Consider the following 26,167-nt stretch of genomic DNA (forward strand, 5'->3'; position numbering starts at 1 on the left):
AGACCCGAATTCATGTTCTGACTCTTATGCATGACATTGGAGAAATCACTTAAACTCTCCAATCCTCATTTTAAAACATGCTAATAATACATGTGAAATATTCTTCATAATGTTGTTGTGAGACTCATAATAGTCTAAGAGGTAAGAGCTAAGCAGTAGCATATAAGAACAGCCAGGTGGCTCAATGGATAGAGCCAGGCCAAGACATGGGAGGGCCTGGTTTCAAATCTAGCTTCAGATACTTCTTAGCAGCTGCATGACAAGTTACTTTTAACTCCAACTGCTTAGTCTTATTGCTCTTTTGTCTTGAAACTAATAGGTAGTATTGATTTTAAGACAGAAGGTAAAGATTAAAAAAAAAAGTAGGAGGATATGATATAGTATCCTATTTCATGGAGGGGAAGCAAAATGTAAGGCAGTTAAGTGTGTAAATTGTATAAGATGAGATAACGTATGTAAAGTGCACTGTAAAGCTTAATTCTCTCTATATATGTCAACCATGATCATCTGGGCCCAAGTTTCCTGAGGTACTAAAAATTGGGGCTAATACCTCACAAGTTATAAGGAAAAGTGCTTTGTCAATGTTAATGTGCTTTATAAATGTGAGTTCTCACTAATTTGGATTCACCCTAATAAGTTGAAAGGGAGAACAAGTGCAAGGCCTATTTCATTAAGCTGAATTTGGCAAGCCTTGACAACTTAGCTAATGATGTGGGGCAACAGAAAACATAGCACAACCGATTTCAAGTACCAGCTCATACTACCTATGCAACCCTGGCCTCAGATCCCTTTTCTTGTGAGCTTGGCCTCAGATCTCTTCTCTGTGTTCTAGATGAGGTCTTTAGTTCACTTCCTGCCCTAAATCTCTGATTCTATGATACCGGTCAACAAGGTCCTTACTGATTACACAGAAATTGCAAGTAAGTGCTTTCATTAGGTTGTAATATATAATGGAGAGGTCAATGGTCCAAGTAGAGACCTTGGTCAAATCATATTACCTCTTCAGGTATCAGTTTCCTCCTCAGTAAAATAAGGACATTTAGCAAGTTCTAGCCAATACACAACTTGATCTTAGCCTAACAAAATGTTGGCTTTTGCTAGGTCTGCAGCATTTGTCTTGCAAGCAGTTGCCAAAGAGAATGACAATTTGGTTTTCCAAATCACATGCCTAGGCTCCAAGTGGGTTAACATGCCACTTTCATTGCTATGGATGCCAGTGAAAAAGTCCAATAGTTCCCTATCTCACAATAAATCCACCAAGCATATTGGTACCTTTGGCATGAATTAGTCACGAGAGATGAGGCCTAAAATAGTAGGTGGCATATTGAGGTGGTTTAGCCCTTTGGCATACTAGAGATCAGTGAGGGACTGTTTATGAAGTAATCAGTGTGAACTTTGCCCAGTCCTACTCAGACCTATTCCCTTCTTCTGTTTTACATACTTCCATACTCTAAAGCCAAGAATCATAGCTTATAGGTTGTTTTCTCACACAAGAACTAAACAAAGTAATGTTAAATTTCATTTCAGCAGAAATATGTAATTGGCATTTGGTCTTTTTCCTCCACAGTAAAGATTAAGTAACTATCATCTATGACGTAGAGGAAACAAAAAAACAGGAAAACTATCTACAGGAACTCAAGAAGAGGCATAGATGAGGAATGCCTTTTGGCCAACAATATAACCCTTCAATAATCACAGTCCTTAAAGAAAAAAATTTCAAAGTGTAAAAATTATTCAGTGAACTACTATGCTCAGTGCTAACTATATTAGCCCAGTAAATTTGTTTTCATTCCTTTCTTTTCTTTTTTTTCTTTTCTTTAATAAAGCCTGACCTCCTGTCTTGAATTAATACCAGGTAGAAGAGCAGTAAGGGCTGGGCAACTGAGGTTAAGTGACTTGCCCAGGGTCACAAAGCTAAGAAGTATCTGAGGTCACATTTGAACCCAGGACCTTCTGTCTCCAGGCATGGCTATCTATCCATTGAACCACTATATGCCTTTCCTATATTTTTTTAAAGACTGTTTTTCTTTCCCTGGTCAGTCCAAGACAAAACTGAATAGAACTCTCTCTTTCATTTGACGATTAAAGAAACTGTAGGATCTCTGGGTGACCATTCTGATTATCATTTTGCCCACTGTACAGATGAAGGGAACTGAATATATATGATCCTCTCAGGACACATTGTATAGGGACCTTGATTTTAGTGTTTTGTTTTGAATAAATAGGTCATATAGGTTTTTCTTTTACCTTTTTCTGCTAAAAGTTAAGAACAAAAAACCATTCTGATTGCAAGTCCAAGTTTATAATATTTATAACATCACTTAGTACTTCAGTGGATTGGTGATGATCACTGTGGGGTTCTCCTTGGACAATATAGATCACCATCTAGAAATACTCTTAATTTCAGGGGCATTGGCCTCCTTGCTGTTCCATGAACAAGATGTTCCATTTCTCAGCTCTGGGCATTTTCACTGGCTGTCCCCCATGCCCAGAATGTTTTCTCCCTCTTCATCCTTGCCTACTATATATAAAAATCTGTAGATTTATTTGCTTGTTGTCTCTACCATTAGATTATGAGCTCATTGAGAGCAGGTACTGTGTTTTGCCTTTTTGTATCTCTGGTGCACAGTGCCTAGCACATCATAAATGCTTAATGTTTACTGATTGTGACAATCCATCTGCAATTTCTCATACAACATGTGTTTTGTCCATGGTTTTTGAGTTCCCTAGACTCCTCTAAAGAGAGTTCATCCAATGTGCTTAGGGCCCTCTTCTCTTGTCATCATGTGGATGAAGCACATAGGTTATTCCTCATGGCTTGCTCTTGCTCCACAATCTCAATTCATTTTCTACTCAAATATCTCTCTGATGTTAACCTTTACACCATAGCTATCATGTGATTCCACACTTCTCTTGGATGATGCACATCTTTAGTCCTTTGGAGATTAGTGTTCTACCACTTACAACTATTCACAGAGCAACAACAGAATGATACTATCATTAAAGGTGGGCTTTCATTTCAGGAAGACATGTCGGTTCACTAAAAGCACTTAATTCAGTCCACTCTCCTCCTATAATTATTTCTGGTCCCATTCGTTGTCATTTTATGGTACCTACCAAAGATATAGGTACTGCTGGACTTTGTCTATAGAATCTAACTTCATATCCAACTGCATACATACATATATATATATATATATATATATATATATATATATATATTCCCCCCCATTCATTTGGTTTTTCCTACATGAATAATAGCAAGTCTGGAAATTCTTTTAAGGGATTCCGAATCTCATCCATAGTATTTAAGGTAATTAACACAGTGTTATATGCAAAGAGGAGCATCTGGAATGTCTTACCATCAATCAAGAATTTGGACTCTATACTGGACATCCTCCATAACAGTGGCAACAACTTTATCAAGTGTATAGCTCCCTGTTTATGGCTTTTAATATTAATAATGGGGGGGGGGGGTTGAACATAGTTTTTTCCACTGTTAAAGTGCTTAAGGAACTTTTGAGTCTAATACATAAGGAAAAAAACTTGTTTGAAGACAGCCTTTAAGAGGGCATTCTGCTTTACTGAATGAAATATTTTTATAATCCATGAATACAGGATTTTATATTCTCTACATATTTCAGTCACTTATATAACTATAAGGATATAGACTATTATAGAATAATGTTTATAAAAGCTTGCTTGTTTTCATCCCATACCTTCATCAAGAATGCTCTTGGTGTGTGTGTATAGAAATAGATTTTTTGTTTTTTAAGGTTGAATGCTTATTAAACAGTGTTGGATATGGTGATTTTTTTCTCACCAAAAGAAAGCAACATTAATTCTTCACAAGTTTAACTGAAGAATGGTTACAGAGATTTAAGACAACTGGCATAAACTAGAATAGTTCTCCTACACTATAGCTAAGGAAAAATAGAAACAAAGAGTAGGAAAAACCTACCCTTTACTTGGCCTTCATGCTCTCCTCCTAGTTTCCGCCTTGTTAGGAATTTGTTCCTTCACAAAATCAGAGATGAGCTAGTTCTATCATCCTCTGTTTCCTGCCTCCCTCCTTGAAACAATGGTCTGAGGTGGGTGATTGGGTGCTTACAATGACCTAAGCAAAAAGTGAACTAATATAGCTTCTAACATGACTGAACAAAGAAATAAGAGTCTTCACAAAGATGCGTTTAACTCAAGTCATTGGGATTACAGGACAGAAAAGTTAGGTGAGGAAGTTTTAGAAGAGTAGGAATCTCTTATGGATGAGGTAGATACTTGAAATACTAGATGGTATCATGAGCAATCCCAATGGTGTAGTTTTTGGTCGGCAAGAATCTGGTGAGCAAGCTATCCACATTAGAGAAGCCCATGAACAACATCTGGGAGAGGGGATTCAATCAAGCACAAATCTATTTTGGGGGAAAGATGTAGGTATAATGCAACTTCCCTGAGCCTTATAATCCCCTTTGAAGAATGGTCCATAGAGTTTGGACCATCTGATTCTGGCATTTGTAGGGACTGAAGTTTACTTGTGGAAAGATCCACTTCTTTGGAAGACAAGTGAATCCAATCGTCATCTCCTCCTGAATAGTTACCAGCCTCTGTCTGTTGTTGAGCTAATGGGTTCTTATGCACTTGCATGCAAGAGGCCAAATTTATCTTCTACATTTTCTCAGAGATGGTCATTTCCATTTCAGAACTGTTTTTGTCTGGCTGTGTAAAATGGAGATTTGAACCCTGGACTTCAATCCCCAGAAGTCCTTGGTACTTCCCAGAATTCCCTATAATCTCATCTGAGTCCTCACCTGAGTGAGAGAACACAATTTAGTATTTAAAGGGCTCTCTGCCTCCCAAAAGTCCCTTCTTCCACTTCTAAGCAAACGCGTCTCTCTACTCATGCAAGATGTAGTAAGTGAATTGTGAATGGGCTAGTGCCCTAGGCACATGCTTTTCTTATTTTGTATTTTATTTCCTTGATTTCTAATAATCTTTAATAAACCTCATAAATTATAATAGTTTTATTACAAGAGACTAATTTAACTGTTACGGCTGAGGGCTCCCCTTCTCATTGCTGGGGTGAGAGGATGGAATCGTTTTGCTTCTTTTTCCATCATACTCTACATGGGATGTTAAACTAGAGGGTTAAGGACAGCTGCAACATTTTCACTTTTGTTCTGCAAGAAAGTAATACTGAGATCCTGTTGTTACTAGCTTGTTTTGCTCCTGGAGGAATCCCATCAGTTTGTGCCTATGGAGCATTCTGATTTATAGGGTCAAGGGGAAAGCATCTGACAACCTCAATTCACTCACCAAAGGGGAGGAAAGGCCCATGTCTCCTCTTCTGAAGCCAATATCGGCAGGTCCACTCAAGCAAGTGGTTGAAGGAATTTTGAAAGGTAATCATGTTATTCTCTTTGTGAAGGCCTTTGCCCTCATAGGTGTTGCCAAGACAGACTATGCTTGAAGTGATTCCCTACTACTGGCCCACTGCAGCCATCACAGATCACACTGGGGTATGTACAATGTTCATGGGAACCTTCTGGACACAAGGAGGACAATGGTCCCACTTATATTCCTTCTTTTGAATGTAAATCTTGAAGATCTCTTCTTTAATATAGAAAGTGGCCGTGCCTAGCTCCTCATCACTGAAAAAAAAGGCAATCAAGTCCCTATCTTCATTTCGGTAGTACATCTGGAGGCCCCTCCCCAGTCACAGCGCAAGGGTTAGTTTGACCATGCATTGAAACTACTATTTGCAGGGGTCCATGCAGAAGTGGAGAGCAAATGGGTACAGCCAGGAATGACAGCAGAGTGGCTCTAGCCTAGATAAATCATTCTAATAAAGATTTTTTATTGACAGGAAAGTAAGCACATGGGTAGGTAGTTTGGGATTTTTTTTTCAGTCCTCTTCTTTGGTAATAAAGTCTGCAAAATTTCCATATATTTGGTAAAGTCCTGTCTTTCTGATAGCATGAGAAAAAATCTCCAAACTCCTTCAAAAGTGTGTCATTCCCCAACATTTATATAATACTAGTTACTTTTTAAAGCTTTTTCATAGAGATATCACTTAACCCTCAAAAATTCCCTATGAAATAGGTAGGCAAGGTAGTTACCATAATTTGCATTTGACAGATAAAGAAGCTAAGGTTCCAAGAAATTACATGATTTGCCTATGTATGGTCAAACAAAAGTTAATGAAAACATTAGGACTACAACTCAGGTCTCCTATCTCCTAGTTTACAATTCTTTCCTCTAAACTATAGGAAAAATGAATTCAAATTCTAGTTCTGATATTTACACAGTGCTGACTCTGAACATATCACTTAAGCTATACCTCCTTTTTCCTCAATGGAAAATTGAAGACATTTACTTATACTCAAGGCTATTCTGGGAAAAGTGCTTTTTCACCCTTAAGATGCTACATAAAAATGAATCATTATTATTTCACTTAACTGAAATTTAACCATACTTTTATTTATCTTAACTATTTTATTATGAATTTATCAACAAATGTTTCAATATACAAAAAGCATATAAAACAATAAACTTCTTTTACATATAGTTTTTTTAAAGTATATGTTAAATCTAACATGATTGTAACAAAACTAACCTTTTATGTGTGTGTAGGTAACATAGTGGATAGAGCTCCAGGTCTGGAGTCAGGAAGACCCAGATTCAAATCTGGGCTCAAATAGTTCCTAGTTTTGTGACTCTAGGAAAGTCACTTAAGTTTCTTCATCTGTAAAAGATGCTGGAGAAGGAAATGGCAAACCACTCCAGTATCTTTGTCAAGAAAACCCCAAATGGGGTCACAGAATCATGACTGAAAAACTACTAAACAACATTTTGAACTCCTTCTGAGTATTTTTATAATGTTTGGTTGATACTTTTTCTTTTTCTAATTCTATTTTTTCCAGATTACATATAGATAAAATGTTTAATAATAATTTTCTGACATTTGGCAATCTACTTTCTCTCCCTCTCATTCCTTTTCTATACTTTTTTTTTTAACTCTACCTTCTCTCTTAGAACTAAGTATCCATTCCAAGGCAGAAGAGCAGTAAGTGCTAAGCTATTAGAGTTAAGTGACTTGCCCAAGGTCACAAAGTTAGAAAGTATCTCAGACTAAATTTGAATCCAGGTCCTCCTGACTCCAGGTCTGGCTCTCTATCCACTGAGCACCTAGGTCCATGATGGCAAACCTATGACACGCGTGTCAGCACAGACATTTTCGATGACACGCGGCCACATGCGGACTTAGTGCACCTCCTCCGGGGGAACCACACGTTGGCAGCCATCCCCTGGCCAGGCCTGGGTCAGCCTGGCTATGGGGGTGGGAGGCGAGCGGTGGGCAGAGCATGCCAGGTGGTGGGGGTGAGTGGGGTTCCCTCCCTTGGGGTGGGAAAGAGAAGCATAAGGGCAGAAGGAGCAGGCAGGCTGGTGAGCGGTAGACACTGCTCTCCCAGTATCTTGGGCCAGCCACCAGGGAGGAAAGGGGCTGAAGACTGGGTGAGGTTCCAGTCCATGTGCAATGGAGGAGTCCCTGGAACTGATTACCAGACACTTTTAACACCCTGAAAAATATAGCAATGACTTTACTCACAATTTTTCCTTCTAAGTAATTTTTTGAGACCTTATTCTCAGCATTAAATAATATCAAAACCAACAAAAGAAACAGATTGACAGATGAAGTTAATAGCACTTGCTTGAGCTTGAAATGTACAAAATACCAACCTCCAAGTGAAGATTTAGTCAATGAAATTCAGCAACAAAAAAGTCACTAATAGGCAGGTTAGTTAAAGAATCTCCCCTCCCCCTCACTTATCTTAATTCACAACACCCTATACAAGTTACATAATATCAAGACCAACAAAAGAAACTGACTGGCAGATGAACAAAGAAGTCACTAAGCAGGTAACTTAAATAATTAGTTTGTGGTTTGTTAAATACAGTCATATATTACAATTATACATTTTTGTTACTTAAACTATAAATATTGTGAAATTATGGGTTTTTTCTCGAAGTAACACACCACCCAAGTTATCTTCAGTTTTTTGGCGAATTTTGACACACCAAGCTCAAAAGGTTGTCCATCACTGAGTGACCTAGCTGCTCCTCTTTATTGTACTAAGGACACTTAGTAAAACAAAATATCTCTAAATACAGAAGAAAAGTATTTTTCAGGAGCTAAGAAATAATGAGGATGCAAGTTTATGTTTATGGATATATTTTAATAAAGTTTTAAATAATTCCATTTTACCATGTTGGAGTGATAGTGGTTGTCCCCTAAGACCATACTAGTTTTAAAGGTAATTTTTCACTTCCTGAGAAATAGTATTCCATTGCAGAAGCCTTGTGAAGTGCCAAAGGGTTAAGTATTCAATAATATTTTTAATGTATTTGCCTATCTGGAGACTAGTACAAGATTTATGATCAATAAAAATTTCAGATTAGTTCAATATGATGTAAACCCAAAGTCAGAGTGGCATGGATTTGAATCCTGCCTCAAGACACTCAATAGCTTTTGGATCCTCAGTAAAACCACTTAACCACTCAGTGCCTCAGTTTCCTCATCTGCAAAATGAAGGAGTTGGTCTCAATAGCCTTAACGTCCCAGCTTTAATTCTATAATCTTATGGCACTATAAAACCATTTACTTTTGCTTTAGAGAGAAAGAAGTTTATTAAAAATGGCTTTCATGCAAGCGAATACCAGATAAATGATCAGACATAAGAAACTAACGGCTCTCTCTTCATCACACAGACTAATGATAAAGCTTTGCACTTTGCAAGTCTAAAAGAGATTTCAGATTATTTGAAGAAGCATTTATTTCCCTCACTAGTAAAGGTAAGTTACATTAAGCATGAACAGAAACCTGGCTCTGAGTACAGCACTATTGTCAAAAATTGCTGCTTAATAGTTCCTAAGAGAAAGTTCACAGAGAGGAAAATGACAATTTCTATTCCAGAACTGCTAAGTCTCCTCTACCTGCTGGCAAAGTGATTGCTTGTCAACTGTTTCCAACAGGCTAAGTTCCAAATTGATGGCCATTAGTTGAGGGGACAGTTTAGGAATTAAGATTCCAAACCACTGAGCTACTTATAAATATGGAGGGAAGTAGACAAACACACTGCTTGGAATGACAGTAGAAAGCACACCCTGACTTCCATCAGTCCTGTTTTCCACTTATGAGAGCACCTCAGCTCCTCTTCCTTTCAAGCCCCTTGACTCATTTTCCCTTTTTAGTACTCTTGCTCATCCAAACTTTCTCTTTTAGTCATCACTGACAAAGACTGCTTTTCTCTCAACTTCAGTAACACAAGTTTACACCACACAATTTAGCATTAATTACATCCTGACTTAATTGTTCCCTAATTGTTTTGTGTGGATTTTTGTGCCTTCCCCCATCAGAATGGGAACTCCTCAAGGACAAGGGTAACCCACTTCTCAGTTGTTGACACAGTATAATGTAGCCCAGGGCTGCACATCTGAGAGGTACCCCGGAGAGACTTACTTCTATTATGAAGTTAGTAATATCATTCAACAGGATACATCATTTTAATTCTCCTTAAAATAGCTCATGGGGGGCAGCTGGGTGGCTCAGTGGATTGAGAGTCAGACTTAGAGATGGAAGGTCCTAGGTTCAAATCTGGTCTCAGACACTTCCCAGCGGTGTGACCCTGGGCAAATCACTTGACCCCCATTGCCTAGCCCTTACCACTCTTCTGCCTTGGAGCCAATACACAGTATTGACTCCAAGATGGAAGGTAAGGGTTTAAAAATAAAATAAAATAGCTCATGCTTCATAACCATATATTACAAACCGAAGCTAGAATCAAATCAAGGCTGCAGCTATGCAATTTTAGTTTGTTTTATTAATTGGCTGTAGTTGTAACTGATACTATTTTGATTGAAGTATCATGTCCTTCATGAGTCCCTCTCTGATTCTCCCAAGCTGGGAGTATTCCTTCCTTACTTAATATTTATATTAATTCATCTGTGCCTCTTTTATGGCACTTAACACAGTTTGCCTATCCCTGGGCCCAAACATCACATGGCAAGCTTGTGAGAATGAGGCAAATCACAAGCCTGTTTCCTAAAACTAAGAATCTCATAAGACAAAGGAGAGATCTAGATTCCTTCTGGAAATCTGCCTAGTTTTAGTGATGGGTCTTATCATAGGCTCCACAGTGGAAGTTCTAGAAGCTTTCAAAGTATTGGCTAGTGGGTAAACTATGATCTCCAAACTCTAAATGAGAACCACATGACAAACTGTTCAATACTTAAAAACAGGACTTTGAGCCAGGAGGCCCTGTTTTGGGGTAGGTTCATTTAAAACACGTGTGCAAACTCGATGATGTCCAATAGGGCGGGGTCTGAATGACAAAATAACTGTTTCTACTGGATTAAGTCCCAAGAGAACCAATCGTTTGTGTGAAATTCAGTTCAAGGAGATCCCAGGATATTTTTCAAGAAAAGAATTGGCATCTTCCTCAAATTTCCCTATAGTACTTTGTTTCTCTCTTTTTTTCCCAGCGTCACACCTAACACATATAATTTATCTGTTTACATGGAAAATCCACATCAATGAAACCATTGATGTATAAAATTATCAAAGTATAAACGTTGGTTTGGTGCTTCAAACCTAGAAAGCACTTAGCAAATGTTTGCTGTATTAAATCAAATGTGCCCCCCCCCCCCCATCCATATTTCCTCTCTCCTGGACACTTCTTGTGTCTGACATCATTGAAAGTGTCTTTCTTTTAAAGCAACTAGATAGCACAGTGGATAGAGTGCCATGCCAGGCCTGGAGCTGGAAGGACTTGGGTTCAAATCTGGTCACAGATATTTCTTAGCTGTGAGACTGTGGGCAAGTCACTTAACCTCAACTGCCTAGCCCTTGCTGCTCTTCTGATAAGAATTGATACTAAGACAAAATCCAGGTTAAAATAAGCGTTTCTCTTTGGCAAAGGACAAAAGTAAGCAACTCCTAGTGTATCTCTTTGTTCCTATGGGGGGGGGGGGGGGCGGGGGAGATGCAAGTTCAGGTAACATTCAATTTCCAGGTTCAAATCACTAAAGCCACAAAAAGCTAAAAGCAATTTATGGAGTTCAGGGTTCCATGCCAGCAACAGGACAAGTCAAAGAGGCAACTAGCAATACAATAGGCTCCATTTCAATTCAATACTGCTAAACCTAAATCGGCAAATAGTCAAGAAGTGCTGAGAACATACTAGGGAGAAAGAGGAGTAACACTGTTATCTGTGTGCCAAAGAATGAAGGAGTGAGGGAAAATGTTTTTAACATAGCATTAGTTTCAAAACTAGGCCAAAATTGTTATATTTTTACTGGATGGGTATTTACCTCTCCAAGTAAAGAGGGAGGAGAGGCATGTATTAAACATTAAAGGCTATCTCTGGAGGAAGTGATTGTTTTCTTTGGCTCCATTCAGGATTAAAGTTTCAAAATCAGCAGTTACATTCCTCCTATCCACTGAGTTACTCTTCAGTCAACTGAGTTTTCTTTACTCTGATAACAGGAATGTAATGAAAAACAAGACTTGAGCCTCTGAAATAGACTCTTTGAACAGACATGGTTGGGGTTCAAGAATTCGCATATATTATCCAAAAGGACTTAGATCTGAATCTCTGTCTTCTTTTTCTTTTTAAAAGAATGAAAAGAATCTACATATTTTCTGAGGTTGTATTACTTACGGGACTTAAAAAAAAATTCAACCCAAGATTTATGCTTTAACCTTTGGTAGTTCAAATAACAACATCCTCTTTGCTATCTATTTGAATTAAGCAGAAGTCTTCTCTCCAAGCCAGGCTCTTGCTGAACTTGTGTGCCCTGCCTGTAGGCAAGAACTGTGAGAGAAGGGAGCAAGCCCAATCAGGTCACAATGGCCACAATGTGATGCTCAGTCCTACACATTGACTCAGGGGGAATAAAAAAGAGGGGGCTTAATAAAAGGCAGTTCATATTCTTTTTTGGTTTTGAGACTGGGTCTTCTTATCTACCCCAGTCTGGAAGCACAGTGGTCACTCATAATTCCAATCCCACTTCTTATGTGGCATTCTGGCCTATTCTGTTTCTGATCTGGGCTGGTATGCCCTTCCTTTTGCAACCTGATGGCTCCTGCTCCTAGAAGCTTACTATATTAGTGCCATACAGTACAGGTACATTATCCATTTAGACCACTGCAGCTCAGAACCCCCAAGCTCAAGTGGCCCACATCCTCTGGCTCCCAGCAGAAGGGATTACAGGCAAAAACTAACTCATTTGATCCAAGTAATTCTCCTGGTGTGAGAGCTATACCACAGGCACTGTAGTGGTGAATAAGTAACTTTACTTATTATCATAGGGGTATAGTTTTGAAGTAGAGTGGACCTTAGAAGCTACCTAGTCCAATTCTTTCATTTTACAGAAGAGAAAACTATGATCTAAAAAACTTCATTGACTTGCTGTTGGGCACACATGTAGTACATGTTAAAAGCCAAAATCTGAACTCTATCTCTCTAAATCCAAATCTAATGCTCTTCTTCCAACATTACCTCTCGCCCCCCCCCCCCCCCCCCCCCCGGCCCTGTTTCCTCCATCCATAAAATGTTTGTAACTACACCTTTCATTTCTTCTTTTCTTAGAAAGAACATGAACACTTTCTGGACACATGGGCAACCACAGCTACTGGCACAATATTTTCCTGATGATCTAGACCAGTGATGTCAAACTCAAATAGAAATGGATCTCTTTGGTGTGGCAAAGAATTGGAAATTGAGGGAATGGTTGAACAAATTGTGGTAAATGATAGTGATAGAATACTCTCGTGCTGTAAAATATTATGAACAGGACTTGATTTCTGAAAAAGCTGGAAAGACTTACAATGAATTGATACAGAGTGAAATAAGCAGAACCAGGAAAACATAGTACATAATAACAGCAAAACTGTGGAATGATCAACTGTGATAGATTTAGCTACTCTCAGCAATACAATGATCCGGGATAATTCTGAAGGACTTACAAAAAAAGAATGTCATCTACTTCCAGAGAAAGAACTTTTGGAGTCAGAATGCAGATAAAAAAATACTATTTTTCATTTTATTTGTGTTTTTATTTTGGGGGCCTGGTTTTATGAGTGTTCTCTCACATCAATGACCAAAATGGAAATGTTTCGCATGAACATGTAAGTATAACCTGGATCAAATTGCTTACCATCTCAGGTAGTAGGAAGGGAAGGGAGAGAGGCAGAGAAATAGTTTGGATCTTATAAAGAACATGTGGAAAATTGCTATTACATATAATTGGGAAAATAAAATATCTTTAAATTAAAAAAAAAATGGATCTCTGTAGCCACATATTAAGTTAAAAAAACAAACAGAATTAACAACATCTGTTATATCAGGTTTTTATTTATTTTTTTTAACATTTCCCAATTACATTTTAATCTACTTCAGGATCACACTTGGGAATTTTCCAGGCCCTGAGTATGATCTAGAATGGGTCTAACAATATCCAACCCAGAAGATCGGGCCTGCTACCTGTTTTTGTATAACAGAAAAAGCTAAAAATGGTTTTTACCTTATTAAAATAAAAGGGGTTGTTTTTTGCATTTTAAAACATGAAAATTTTTTAATTACAAAAAAAAAGCCTCATGCCCTCTTTATTACAATGGCAAGTATATTCTTCCTGGGAAGGTTACACTATAGACAATGATAATCAGCCTTCACTAGTTCTCCCTTATGGCTTAACTGTTTATTTACTTCTGGCCTCAGGAAATCTACTGTTCAGAACAAGTGCTTTGGCAGGGGAAGGGTAGCTTTCAGTGTGAAAAGAAATATTCCACTGATCCTCTGTATACGATATTCTACCTAGCTGAACCAGTATTTTAGCAATAGAAACTCACTTAACTGGACTTCTACCCAATAAGCAGAAAAGCAACTGATATTATTGTTGTGACTCAAATATCATCTCCTCAAAGGATCTCAATGATTCTCTCAGTTAGAGGTATTCTCTCCTTCTTCTAATTCTTCTAATTGTTTTCTTGTGATTTTTTTTAAGCCAAAAAAGCATTTATTAAGCACCTACTGCACTAGGTAGTAGGGACACAAGTATAAAGAATGAGACAATTCTTTAAGGCACTTATCTTAGTCTTAGTTCTTACTAGGGTAGATTTGGGGTTTTGGATAAGGAAGTGAATACCAAGTAGGAGAAAGAAGGGAAGGCTGGGAATTGCTCTGGGGAAAGTGCCCTGTGGCAAAAAAAAGGGACATTTTCTAAACCATTTCTTTTACCCAGATGTCTTGTCTAGACATATCAGGATGGCAAACTCCTTGAAGGCAAAAAATGTGCCATAATCACCTTTATACAAAGGTTTTTGTGACCTTTATACTAAGGTTTGGGGGCAAAAATTAACTATTTAACAAAAACTTCTGGAAAACAGTATGGCAAAAAAATAGGTCATAAAGGGTAATATCATTAAGCAAATTAGGGGAGCATGGAATAGTTTGCCATCAAATCTATGGATAAGGAAAGAAGACATGACCAAGAGACAAAGAACATTATGGGATATAAAATAGGTGGTTTTGATTAAATTGAAAAGAGTTTGCAGCCAAGGTTAGAAGTAAAACAGAAAATGTAGGGAGGGGGTAATCTAACATTAAGTTTCTCTGATAAAGTCCTCATTCCTCAAATATGTAGAGAACTGAGTCAAATTTATAACAACTAATTCACCAATTGATAACAGTACTGACAATATGGAAATGTTTTGCATGACTGCACATATATATCAAATTGCTTGCCTTCTCAATGGTGGAGAGGAGGAAAAGGGAAAGAGAATTTGGAACTCAATTTTTTTAAAAACAAATGTTAAAAACTGTTTTTACATGTAACTGGAAAAATAATAAAATAGAGAAAATCATCTCTGTGTGTCCCATGGCACCTACCAACAGGGCTCTACACATAGCAAACAACAGATACTTATTGAATGAATTTCACAGTGAAAAACTGATCTTTAGCTGTTCCTGTGGATTGCCAACTTAAGTCCCATGAGAAGAGGCCTGGCATCAAATGTGAAAGAATATCTGACTTTTTTTTTGAAGAAAAGTCTTATGTCCATTTCCTCCTTACAGATGCTGGCCCTGCAAGACATGCATTAGATAGATTGTCTTTAGTAATTTTCTATTTCATTTAGTCCATAAAGTCCATTAACAGAGAGAAAGGCAAAGTTCTGTACTGCCTCTGACAAATCTGACCTGACCTTTGTCTACTTTGAATCATAAGTGGTAGCTTTCCATCACATTTATGTGAAAATCAAAACAACATTCTTAATGACACATGTGTGTTGATATCCACCTCCAGAGAAAGAACTGTTGGAATCAGAATGCAAATCAAAGCATACTATTTTTCACTTCAGTTTATTTGGGTTTTTATTTGGGGGGTTTTGATTATATATGAGTATTCTCTTATAACAATAACCAACATAAAGGGATGTTTTGCATGATAATACAACATGTATAATCCAGATCAAATTGCTTACCATCTTTGGGAAGGGGGAGAGAAGGGAAAGGGAGATAATTTAGGACTTTCAACTTCAGAAAACTTATGTAGGCCTAGAGACGGGAGGTCCTAGGTTCAAATCTGACCTCAGACACTTCCCAATTGTGTGACCCTGGGCAAGTCACTTGACCCCCATTGCCTAGCCCTTACCACTCTTCTGCCTTGGAGCCAATACACAGTATTGACTCCAAGACGGAAGGTAAGGGTTTAAAAAAAAAAAACTTATGTGGAAAAGTCATTACCTATAATTGGTCAAATAAAATATCTTTTAAAAAAATGGGAGGAGGGGAGGGAAAAAACCATGAATCATATAACCATGGAAAAATATTCTAAATTAAATTATTTTAAAAAACAAAAAGAATCATGTAACCATGGAAAAAATATTCTAAATTAAATTATTTTAAAAAGCAAATTTTAAAAAACAAGCCTGTTGAATCGAACTTGTTTCTCAGTGCTGTTCTTCCAAAAAGCTAAGATCTCGGATTTTACATGGAGGCATTTTTTTAAATAATCAAAGTCTCATCTGAAGCCTGAATTCAGAAGCTGGTAACAACTTCTACCCATATACCTAAATAGTCTTTTCTAGAACTTACTATCAATTTCCTACCACATCCTAGCTACCAGCTGGCTGATATGGGTTAACTCTGTAAAGTTATCCTGAATTTCAGAAGAGAATATAAGAACTGATATCAAATGGTTTTCAAAAATGTCACAAAACACAAGATCTCACCCACCTGACTGCAGGCTTTGAACCACTAGCCTTCCCACTCCCTCTAGGGGAGGCAGCTCTCTAGAGTCATCTTGTCTTTCTGTAATTGCTTCTGTCCTAAACCCACTAGCAATGAAAAAAAGCACTGTGGGCTTCCCTCTGCTGTGTATTGCAGTAGGCTAAGGCCATCTAAGTTCTGTTTTCAGCACTGCTCATGACCCCTCTGCTCCTTCTTGTAAATTTTTTTTAAAAGGAATCTTTTTATTTGGAGGAGTTCAGAAGAGTGACAAAATACCACTTGCCTTTTAGTTGTCTCAGAGGGAACACACTAAAAGAATTAACAACAATTATCAATGACATGTTTCAAGCTTCTCAGATCCTTATTGCTTCTTATGAAAACTATAAAGAACTAAATATTCAACTAATTAATCTTAATTAATAATTAATTAATATAATATTCAACTATAAACTAAATATTCAACCAATGTGGTCAAGCAACCCCCCTCCTTTTTTTTCTTTAAGAAAAAGTAAATCTAACCAACTTTAATGCTTCACTTTTAAGCCTATTTGGTTTGTTCCTACTGCTCTGTCTTTCTTAGATATTCTTTATCACAGGCAGGGACAAGAACACAGCTCAAGTGGAGAGTCCAGTTCCGACCTGCCCTTCATAGTTCTGAGTATGGTTAAAGTTACACATTCCTATAGGGCCATGTTTCTTAGACCAAGGGGGAGTGAAAAGGGGGATAGGGGTGGCCTCCACTGGATTCTAACTCTCAGAAAGTCATTGGACAAATTTTTGGCAGCAGCAATCTGTTGCTAATTCCCTGCTAGGTTACCAGCTATAGCTTTGGGCTTGCTTCTTCAGATAGCAATTCACAAAGCAACTCACTCCTGATCTCTGTAACTGGGGTCCACTTGCTTGGAAAGTCAGTGCTGTGAGTGTTCTGTGCCCACTTCCACATTGCCCTTCCTGACACCTGCTTGTGTCCACTAAGCCCTGGAGCCATCACTACAAGTTGTAAACAAGAATTAATACAGTACCCTGGGAATTCAAAAGAAAGAAGCTCTCACAAAGAACCAACCCCTTTTAAAAATGCAATACTGTGATTTGTCTCTGGTAGCCAGCCAAATAAAAATGGAAGAGGAGTAAAAGATTTCACTGTTGGCCTTATTCCTCATTTCTCTCCCCCAACCACCCAAAATCCTGTCTCCATAAAGTATCATAGTCCAGTTTTCGGGGATCTGTAGGACTACCAGAGCTATGACAAAAAGAGGTGGCACGTGGGAGAATTCAAAACAGCCTGTGACTAGAGTGGTTTTGAAGGTTAGGATAAGGAAGTGAGGATCAAGTAAGGGGAAAGAAGGGATGAAAGGGAATTGTTGTGTGGGAGCTAGCCTGTCATAAACTGGGAGACATTTTCTAAAACATTTCTTCCACCCAAAACATTTACAAGCTTCCCTCCCTCACTTATTCCCCAAACACAGAACACAAAACCAATTGAATTACCTGTCTAAGACCCCAAAGGAAAGGCATCCTGCAACAGCATCGTCCACACACTTAGGTTTAGAACAAAAGGCTCTTAAAAGTTAAAGGTCTTTAATAACCATGTCCCGTCTAATGCAAGCAGACTGTGGCTGCAATCCTATTTAAATTGAGCTTCCTTAGCAAAGAATATTAAGTAAACAGTACTGGGACCAACCAAGCAGGCTCCCTCCCTCCCTCCTGCTTTCCTCATTCCCCCTTCCCTGCTCTGTCCCACCCCCCACCTTCTCGTGACATCTCTCAGACACAGCAAAGCCCAAACCATTTGCCAAAAGGGAAATGACATCAGTTCAAGTACATTAAAAAAAAAAAACTTCAGACAGCTGCTGTGGAACACCACTGAGGATGTGCTGTAAACTGAAGATGCCCAGGTAGCTGCCAACCCTGGTTCTGCTAGAGAATTTAAGTCTGCAACATGACAAAGTCAGAGGCTACTTCTAGTAACATTAGCCTTCCACAGTTCAGGGAAAATCAAGATATACTTTAGATAAAGTTTCCAAATGTACAAAAAACCATCATAATTCTGGATTAGAATAAAGTTAAGACATTGTTTCCCCTAAAAAAATAACAGTAAGCAATAGTTTCATGGAAACCTCTCCCATCATATTTCTAAGAAGCAAAATGCAGCATTCTTATGGTAACATGGCAAGTCCATCACTGTTACTAGCCCTACCGCAGCCTTCCAAAAGGCTGGTACAGAGATAGCCATGAGGAAATTAGAGAGTACCTTATCTCTACCAGCATCTATACACCCCAGACACCAAAAACTGGGCTTCATCTGTACACTGACTTCTGAGATCCTTTCCTCCCCAGGGAGCTCCTATTTCATAAACAAACTGAGCATGTACAAGATGCCAATGTCTTTCTTCACTTGCCTTACAAGAGGTACAGCAAGTCCTAATGTAGCTTCCAAGTGGCCAGGAAAACATAGACTAAATTTAACTTGTATGTTGCTTCTGAAAGATTCACAATTTAAATTAAATTTAATTAATTAAATTTTTCTGTATTTCTCTTCTCAATCTAATTTTTCTCATCCATGGAGAGGGAACAGTGCTTTACCTACCACCTCTGCATGGCAACTGCCTAATTTTGCCCTCTTATTTCCACCTCAGGTAATGCTCAAGCCACACAAGCTTTGCCAAAACCCAAACTTTGCCCATCAGTGGCAACAATGATAACATGAGACAAGGATTCCTATAGTTCAGCTAGGGCTAACAGACAGGACCATTTCTGTAGATATCAGACCTCCAAATAAGCTTTACAAAACCCAAATTTGTTTTCTTCAAAATTTCCAAGCTCCAAAAGTTGTCTTTTGCATTCATCATGGCACATGTCTATCTTCCTATATAATATACTAGTGTAAGTTATCATCAAAGAGTATTTTAAAAGGGCCTTCATAATAATAGCACTGTGCAAGGTTCTAAATTCACATACACACACACAGTGTACTTGAGTACTGATACCCCAATTTCTCTTTGGGGAAATGAACCATATCTAATAAATTGTGGAAAATTCATGGGTCCAAATACAGTACCACATTCCTGAGAGGTATGAAATGAATGATGATGATAATCTGAAGTATCATGTGTTATTTCTCATTTTCCAAGAATAATCATCAATTAGTTGTTCTAAGTACCACTCAAAACAATTCAGTCAATAGATTCTTTGTCTTTAAGTGAAATGGTAAAAAACTAAACTGAAAAAGTTAATAGTACTTTATATGAATTGCAAACTGATTTGGCCTTTCTGGAAAGTAATTTGGAATCTTGCCCCAAAAGTTACTAAATTGTGCACACCCTCTGACCTAACAATATCACTACTATACCATCCACATGCCAAAATGATCAAAGAAAGCTATGGAAACACATGGGTGGTCAAAAATACTTATAGCAATATTTTTGGAGTGGCAAAGAAGTAGAAGCTGAGGGGGTGTCCATCAATTGAGGAATGGCTGAACAAGTTATGGTAAATGAATATGATATAACTATTGTGCTATCAAAAATGATGATGGGAATTATTTCAGAGAAACATGAGAATTACTATATGAACTGACATACTGTGAAGTAAGCAGTATTAAGACAATTTACTAAGAACAATAACAACAATATCATAAAGACAAACAACTTTGAAAGACTTGGGAATTCTGATCACCAAAATGACCAATCATGATTCTAGAGGGATCATGATGAAGTAAACTACCTACCTTCTGGCAGAGAAGTGATGGCATCAGAGTACAGATTGATTATACATATTTTTATACATATATTACATATATATGTTATATACATATATATATTTGTAGATATAATTTATTTATAATATGCCAAAACTAACATGACAAATATGGGAATTTGGTTTGCCTGACCCTGTCTGTAACAGAGCTTGGTTTGGTTTGGTTTTTCTTTCTTTCTCAATGGGGGCTGGAGAACTGGAAAGATGAAAAAAGATTTTCATTGACTGAAAAAATTCGATTTTATTTTTAAAATACTCTATACATACACACGAAAGAAAAAAAGGGTTTTTTTTACACTAACAGTCTTAAGACAGGAAAGGCCTGACTGACAGAAAGCATGCCTTATTACAACAAATACGAGTTCACCCTTTGCTACACCATGTCTAGTGACATATGGAGTCAGTTTGGGGAATTCACAAGACAGGATAAACATCAGCAATTTCTTATCTCCTGAAAAAAATGTTCCTTTATGTAAGAAATCTGGGCTCATATCCATGATGTGCCAAAGGTAGGTCACATCCTACCCCAAATAACTTTAGTCAGCAGTCTACCAAACTGCAACAATGCTAAATAAACTATCCTCTTTTTAAAGGAATACACACATGGAACTATCACCAATCTGAATTATATCCTACTGAAATGTAGCAATTTTACGATTACTCATCACTCCTAAAATATTTCATAGCTTACTCTTGTAGTCCAGTTCAGCTTCTCTTCTCCCTCAGTTCATATCACCCTAAACAAAACAGTGATAAAAATGTTAACATTTAATTTTGTATTACTATAAACTACCTATGACGTAATGACCAACTTCAAGGAGATACACTTATCTTTTCATTATGGCATATATCCTTCTACGTGTCTTTTGGTTAAAAAAAACAACAACAATGTATGAGAGCAACTTATTATGAGAGGATTTATTATCTCAACTCTGGGGAAAATATAGTATTTGATGACTAATGGTCACAACACTAAGGAAAATTAGAAACCCCACAAAAACGTATTATGCTGATGGAGTCAGGAAAAAGAGTGGGACTGAACTTTAACAGTCCAGAAACAGGATACCAAGCTTGCTATGCTGTGAAACTTTTGATGTTTGAAAGAAAACAAACAGGTAAGGCCTGAGCCCTCAGCCTCCAAAATCCCCTTCCTGACCCCATTCTTGAGCACAGATGAGTTAATAGTTAAGAATGGCCAAATTTTTAATCTGTTCCCTACACAAAAGTTGCCCATATGACCATTCAAAGAGGACTATGCAATGGAAGATCTGCTGATCCTAAATATTTGGAATTTGATCTATACCAACCCCCTAGACACTAAGTTTTCTCCATCTACAATACATTTGGCCTATTCTTTGTTGGATAGAATAACTCCATGCTAGAGAGACTTGCTTGGCAATAATGGATTTTGAATAGGAAATAGTGTCTGTCCTTTTTTTTTAATGCTTTCAATTTATATATGCATACACACACACACACATATACACACACGCATACACACACATATATATATATAAAATGAAATTTTTATTGTCATGCAAAACACACTTCCGTATTAGTCACTGTTATAAGAGCAAACCACGCATAACCAAAACCAAAATAAAACCATAAATACATAAATGTGAAAGATGACTTCAACAATTTTTTTTTCTGGAGGTAGATGGCATTCCTCACAAGTCTTTCAGGATTGTCCCAGATCATTGCATTGCTGAGAGTAGCCAAGTTTTCACAGATACTCATCATCCAGTATTGCTGTTATTGTGTACAATGTTCTCCCAGTTGTACTTATTTTACTCTGCATCAGTTTCTGCAGATCTTTCTAGCTTTTTCTGAAATCATCTTGTTTATCATTTCTTATAGCACAATAGTATTATCCCATTACCAACATTTACCAGTTTGCTTAGCCATGGCTCAATTGATGAACATCCCTTCAATTTCCAATTCTTTGCCACCACAAAAAACATCTATAAATATATTTTTTGTACGAGTAAGTTCTTTCCCCTTTTTTATTATCTCTTTGCCAGCCTAAGTTTTTCCAAGGACTGAGTATAGACCAGCAGACAAGGAAAGAACACCAATGAGAAGAAAACTCTTAAATTAAAAAATACCAACAAGTCTCTATCAAGTCTCCAAAATAATTTTGGTATTTTAAACTAGAAGCAGGCCTAAAAACAATGTACAAAACTAAGCAAAAATGAATGAAAATGACTAATAGTTCAGCTGTTGGTTCAAGACACTTGGAAAATTGTCTCACTTGGGCCTTCTCAAAAGTAAACACCAAATCCACTTGTGTCCTAATAAATGTACATTAAGTCTTAGTTGGAAGGAAGGAGATTGGCAGATTTGATTTTAAATTACCATTTCCACCAAAATAATCCCCTATTACAGCACCAACAAATTCTTAAGTAATCATGTTGTAGGAATGCCAAAGGTTTTCTTCTAAACCCAGGAAGACTAGATTTGCAAAACTTAGCTCTGGTAACTGGAAAGGCATTTGATGTTGAGAATTCCTTGGCTGAAAGAAACTAAGAAAAACTGGCAGTATGTGTGTACTGGGGTTGAGCCAATGCAGATGTGGGCCAGGCTTGCTGATGCAAGAATAAGGCAAACCTTTCCCATTTGCAGGGCAGTATAGGCAAAGTGACACACCACAGAATACTTTTCTTCCAAAACCCCTAGACACCTATTGTTGTCATCTCACTTTTGGCTCTTCTGAAGAAATGGAGACAGGTAAGTCCCCATGAATCTATAACTTTCCCAACATTTAGCATAAGCAAATGCTTTTCAGAAAAGAATGAATATGCACCAAGAAATAATATTTCCACATCAATTAGAGCTTCTCTCTCATAGCGTAAAAATGAGAAGTAATAGAGATAAGGACTGGTGGAAAGAGGGGAAGTCTGGAATTTTGGTAAAAATCCTAATGAGATATTCCCTTCTCTATCTCTATATTATAGAGAGAAAAGACAAAGGAAAATGGACCTCCTTAGTTTAGATCAGCAATACATAGTTATTCATTCCTATAGTTCTCAGCTCAGTTCTATATAAGACATAAAGAAGTAGAACTGCTACTCTGCAAAAATGGGAAATCCATAAGTGTTTATTATACATATTTTTAAACGTTTCCCTATATATTGATTCTTTATGGCTATTTTATCTTCTTTTGCTCTAAAAAAAATTTCTATTTCTTGGGAGAAGCTAGTAGGCTCAATGGATTGAGTACCAGGCCTAGAAACTGGAAAGTCTTGGGGGTTCAAATCTATCTTCAGACACTTCCTAGCTGTGTGATCCTGAGCAAGTCACTTAATCCCCTTTGCTTGGCCCTTACAGCTCTTTTGCCTTGGAACAAATACATAGTATTGATTCTAAGGTGGAATGTAAAGGTTTAAAAAATATATACCATTTCCTAGATGGAATGGCTCTCTGGGAATAGAAAGGGGAAGAATATTAGACAGAACTATGGTGATATTAAAAAAAAAAAAGATATCAAATGATTCTCTACTCCCCTCCAAGTAGGTTGTTTCCAACCTACTTGGGAAGACAAGTGAAATACACAAACACAAAAAAAAAAATGTTCTGAGACAATCTAATTAAATATTAAACGAGCAGTATGGCCAAAAGTGCTAAATACAGGAGGTCAAAGAAGGCACAAATGGTTATACACTGGAACAAGCAGAGAAAGCTTCAGAGCAAGCCTTAAACTAGGCCTCAAATAGATTAAGATGTGGACAAGATGAATGGTGGGAGAGGGCACTGTGGGGAGTAGACATGGCATTAATCAAAGCATGTGTCTAGGGGACAGTGAAGAAAGATCAGACTATATCTAAAGCAGAAAGTCCCTAAAACACTGGAGAGACAATGTTTGAAATCCAGACTGAAGTCAGAAGGTAGAAGAGCCTCGGAGGTAAGCATAGGGCTAATTTATCATTTCAGGCACATACACACATATAGATATATGATGCATTTGGGGAGGAGCTAATGGACTTGTGATTTTATGGATATGTGGAATTTCCTATGAGGAAACTCCCTCTACCAATGCAAATGGGCTTTTATGATGCAAAACAGGAACTTATGCCTTACGTTAAATGCCTTAACAGAATGATCACAAAAAATCCTGAAAAGACTTCTAGGAAGTGATGCAAAGTGAAATGAGCAGAACAATGTCATACACAGTAACAGCAATAATATTCACTGATCAACTGTGAATGACTTAACTTATCATCAATGCAAGGATCCAAGACAGCGCCAAGGGACTCATGATGGAAAAGGTTATCCACCACCACAGATGGACTGCAGTATGAATGCAAGCTTTTTTCAATTTATTTCCTTGAGTTTTTTGCTTGCATAAGTGATATGTATTTTCTTTCACAACATGACAAACATGGAAATATTTATTAATGATAACACATGCATTAACCTATATCATGTTACCTGCTGTCTTAGAGAGTGGAGACAGGAGGGAGGGAGAAAACATGGACTACAAAATGTTAGAAAATGATTATTGAAAATTGTATCCACATGCAAAAATTAAATTGAATTAATTTTTTTTAAGTTAAATGTCTTGCCTAAGAACTAAGTATAAGCGAGAAGAGATTTTCAACCCAAGTTGTCCTCTGACTACTTACTTGGCCATGCTGCCTCTCATTATTATATTTAATTTTATAAAAAAACTTGTTTCGATTTTTTTCACCCTGACATAGTAAGAATCCTTCTCATGAATGAGGCAGATCTGAGAACAGAAAGACATACAAGAATTCCTCTACTTTGTGAGGTGTCTTACCACATCATTCTTCCTATTTGTATAGTACATAATAAAGTCTGGAATCACTTTGTTTTTCTTCTTGGGGAGTGAGGGAGGGAAGAAGGGAGACAGAGGAAGGCAGAATTTGTGAGGCCCTTAGTCAATTGTATACCCACAAAAGCCTAAACAAAGCAAGAGAAATAGAGAGCAAAAACTGAAACAGGACAGCTTCTTTGTTCTCTCTCCTGTTCTGTTTCATTCTTTTCCACTTTAACATGCCATGGAATTGAAAAAACTTCTGCTGTTGATAATTGATCAGTCCACAAAAATTTATAACTCTGACAACCAGTTTTTGTTTCTATTCTCAGAAACAACACTGGCCTGTAAAAGATGCCTGAGAGTTGGCTATCACATATAATTAATGAGTTGTTCCCTAAAGTTACCACTTTGGCTTCAACAAAGGCAGCCTTGTTCATCTTCTCTGCCATGTAAATAATCCAACTCAAATCAAATGGGATGTGTACAAAATACTATTAAGGACTAACAAGTTTCAAGATCAGACTATCTCCAATAGGCATATTTTGCATATCCTCCTGAAAAGCACTACAGTTGAAAAATTAGACTAAGAACAGGATAAAAAAAAGACAAGTTTCATCAACAAGCAGACACATTAATCAGAGCCAAGCACAACTTGGACAGGAAGCTCAAATAAGAAGAGCTCGTTCTCTGGGTTACTATAAAGGCTTGTTTCATCACACATTTTTGTTGAAACCTCACAATACTGGGAATAATTAGAAGTAGGCAAACACTCTATATCATATACTACAATATATTGTAATGAATACATGACCTAAATATTAAAGGTCATACAATAAAAACATTAGAAGAGAATCACAAGAAACACCTTGCGATTAAGAGTTGAACTGTTAATCAAACAAGGGATAGAAGCAATCACAAAAGACAAAATACATGATTTGATTACATAAAATTTAAAATCCTTAGCACAAACAAAATTAATAAAAGTGCAACAAGAATAGAAGTGATAGATTTAGGGGAGAAAATGTTAGCAGTAAGCATCTGATGAGGATCTGATATCCAAGATACATAGGCATCTAATAAAAACATAAGACCAAATGACATTCTTCAAAAGATTGCAAATATAAACCAATCATTCTCAAAAAAGGACTATAAACTTTTTTTTTTTAATCCTTACTTTCTGGCTTAGAAGCAATTTAAAATAGTGGTTCCAAGGCAGAAAAGCAATAAAGTCTAGGTAACTGGGTTTAAGTGACTTGCCAGAGTCATACGGCTAGAAAGTGTCTGAGGCCAGATTTGAACCCAGGTTCTCCTGAGAACAGGCTTAGCTCTCTATCTACTGAAGCAC

The 26,167-nt window shown here is 37.4% G+C and overlaps 1 protein-coding gene across 2 annotated transcripts in view; it reads right to left on the bottom strand.

Annotated features, from left to right (window-relative positions):
• The window catches only part of WBP1L (WW domain binding protein 1 like), a 71,190-nt gene that overhangs the window by 34,412 nt on the left and 10,611 nt on the right, over nt 1–26,167 (bottom strand). The window contains exon 1 of one of the 2 annotated variants that reach the window (XM_007479089.3): nt 17,775–17,995. The exons of the other annotated variant lie outside the window; for it this stretch is intronic. Coding sequence (XP_007479151.1) covers nt 17,775–17,801 — 27 coding nt within the window. The 5' untranslated portion in view covers nt 17,802–17,995. Of the gene's footprint in view, nt 1–17,774; nt 17,996–26,167 lie in introns of those variants that run through there. 2 annotated transcript variants of the gene reach the window in all.

Source organism: Monodelphis domestica, chromosome 1 (assembly GCF_027887165.1).
Source record: "Monodelphis domestica isolate mMonDom1 chromosome 1, mMonDom1.pri, whole genome shotgun sequence".
NCBI lineage: Eukaryota > Metazoa > Chordata > Mammalia > Didelphimorphia > Didelphidae > Monodelphis > Monodelphis domestica.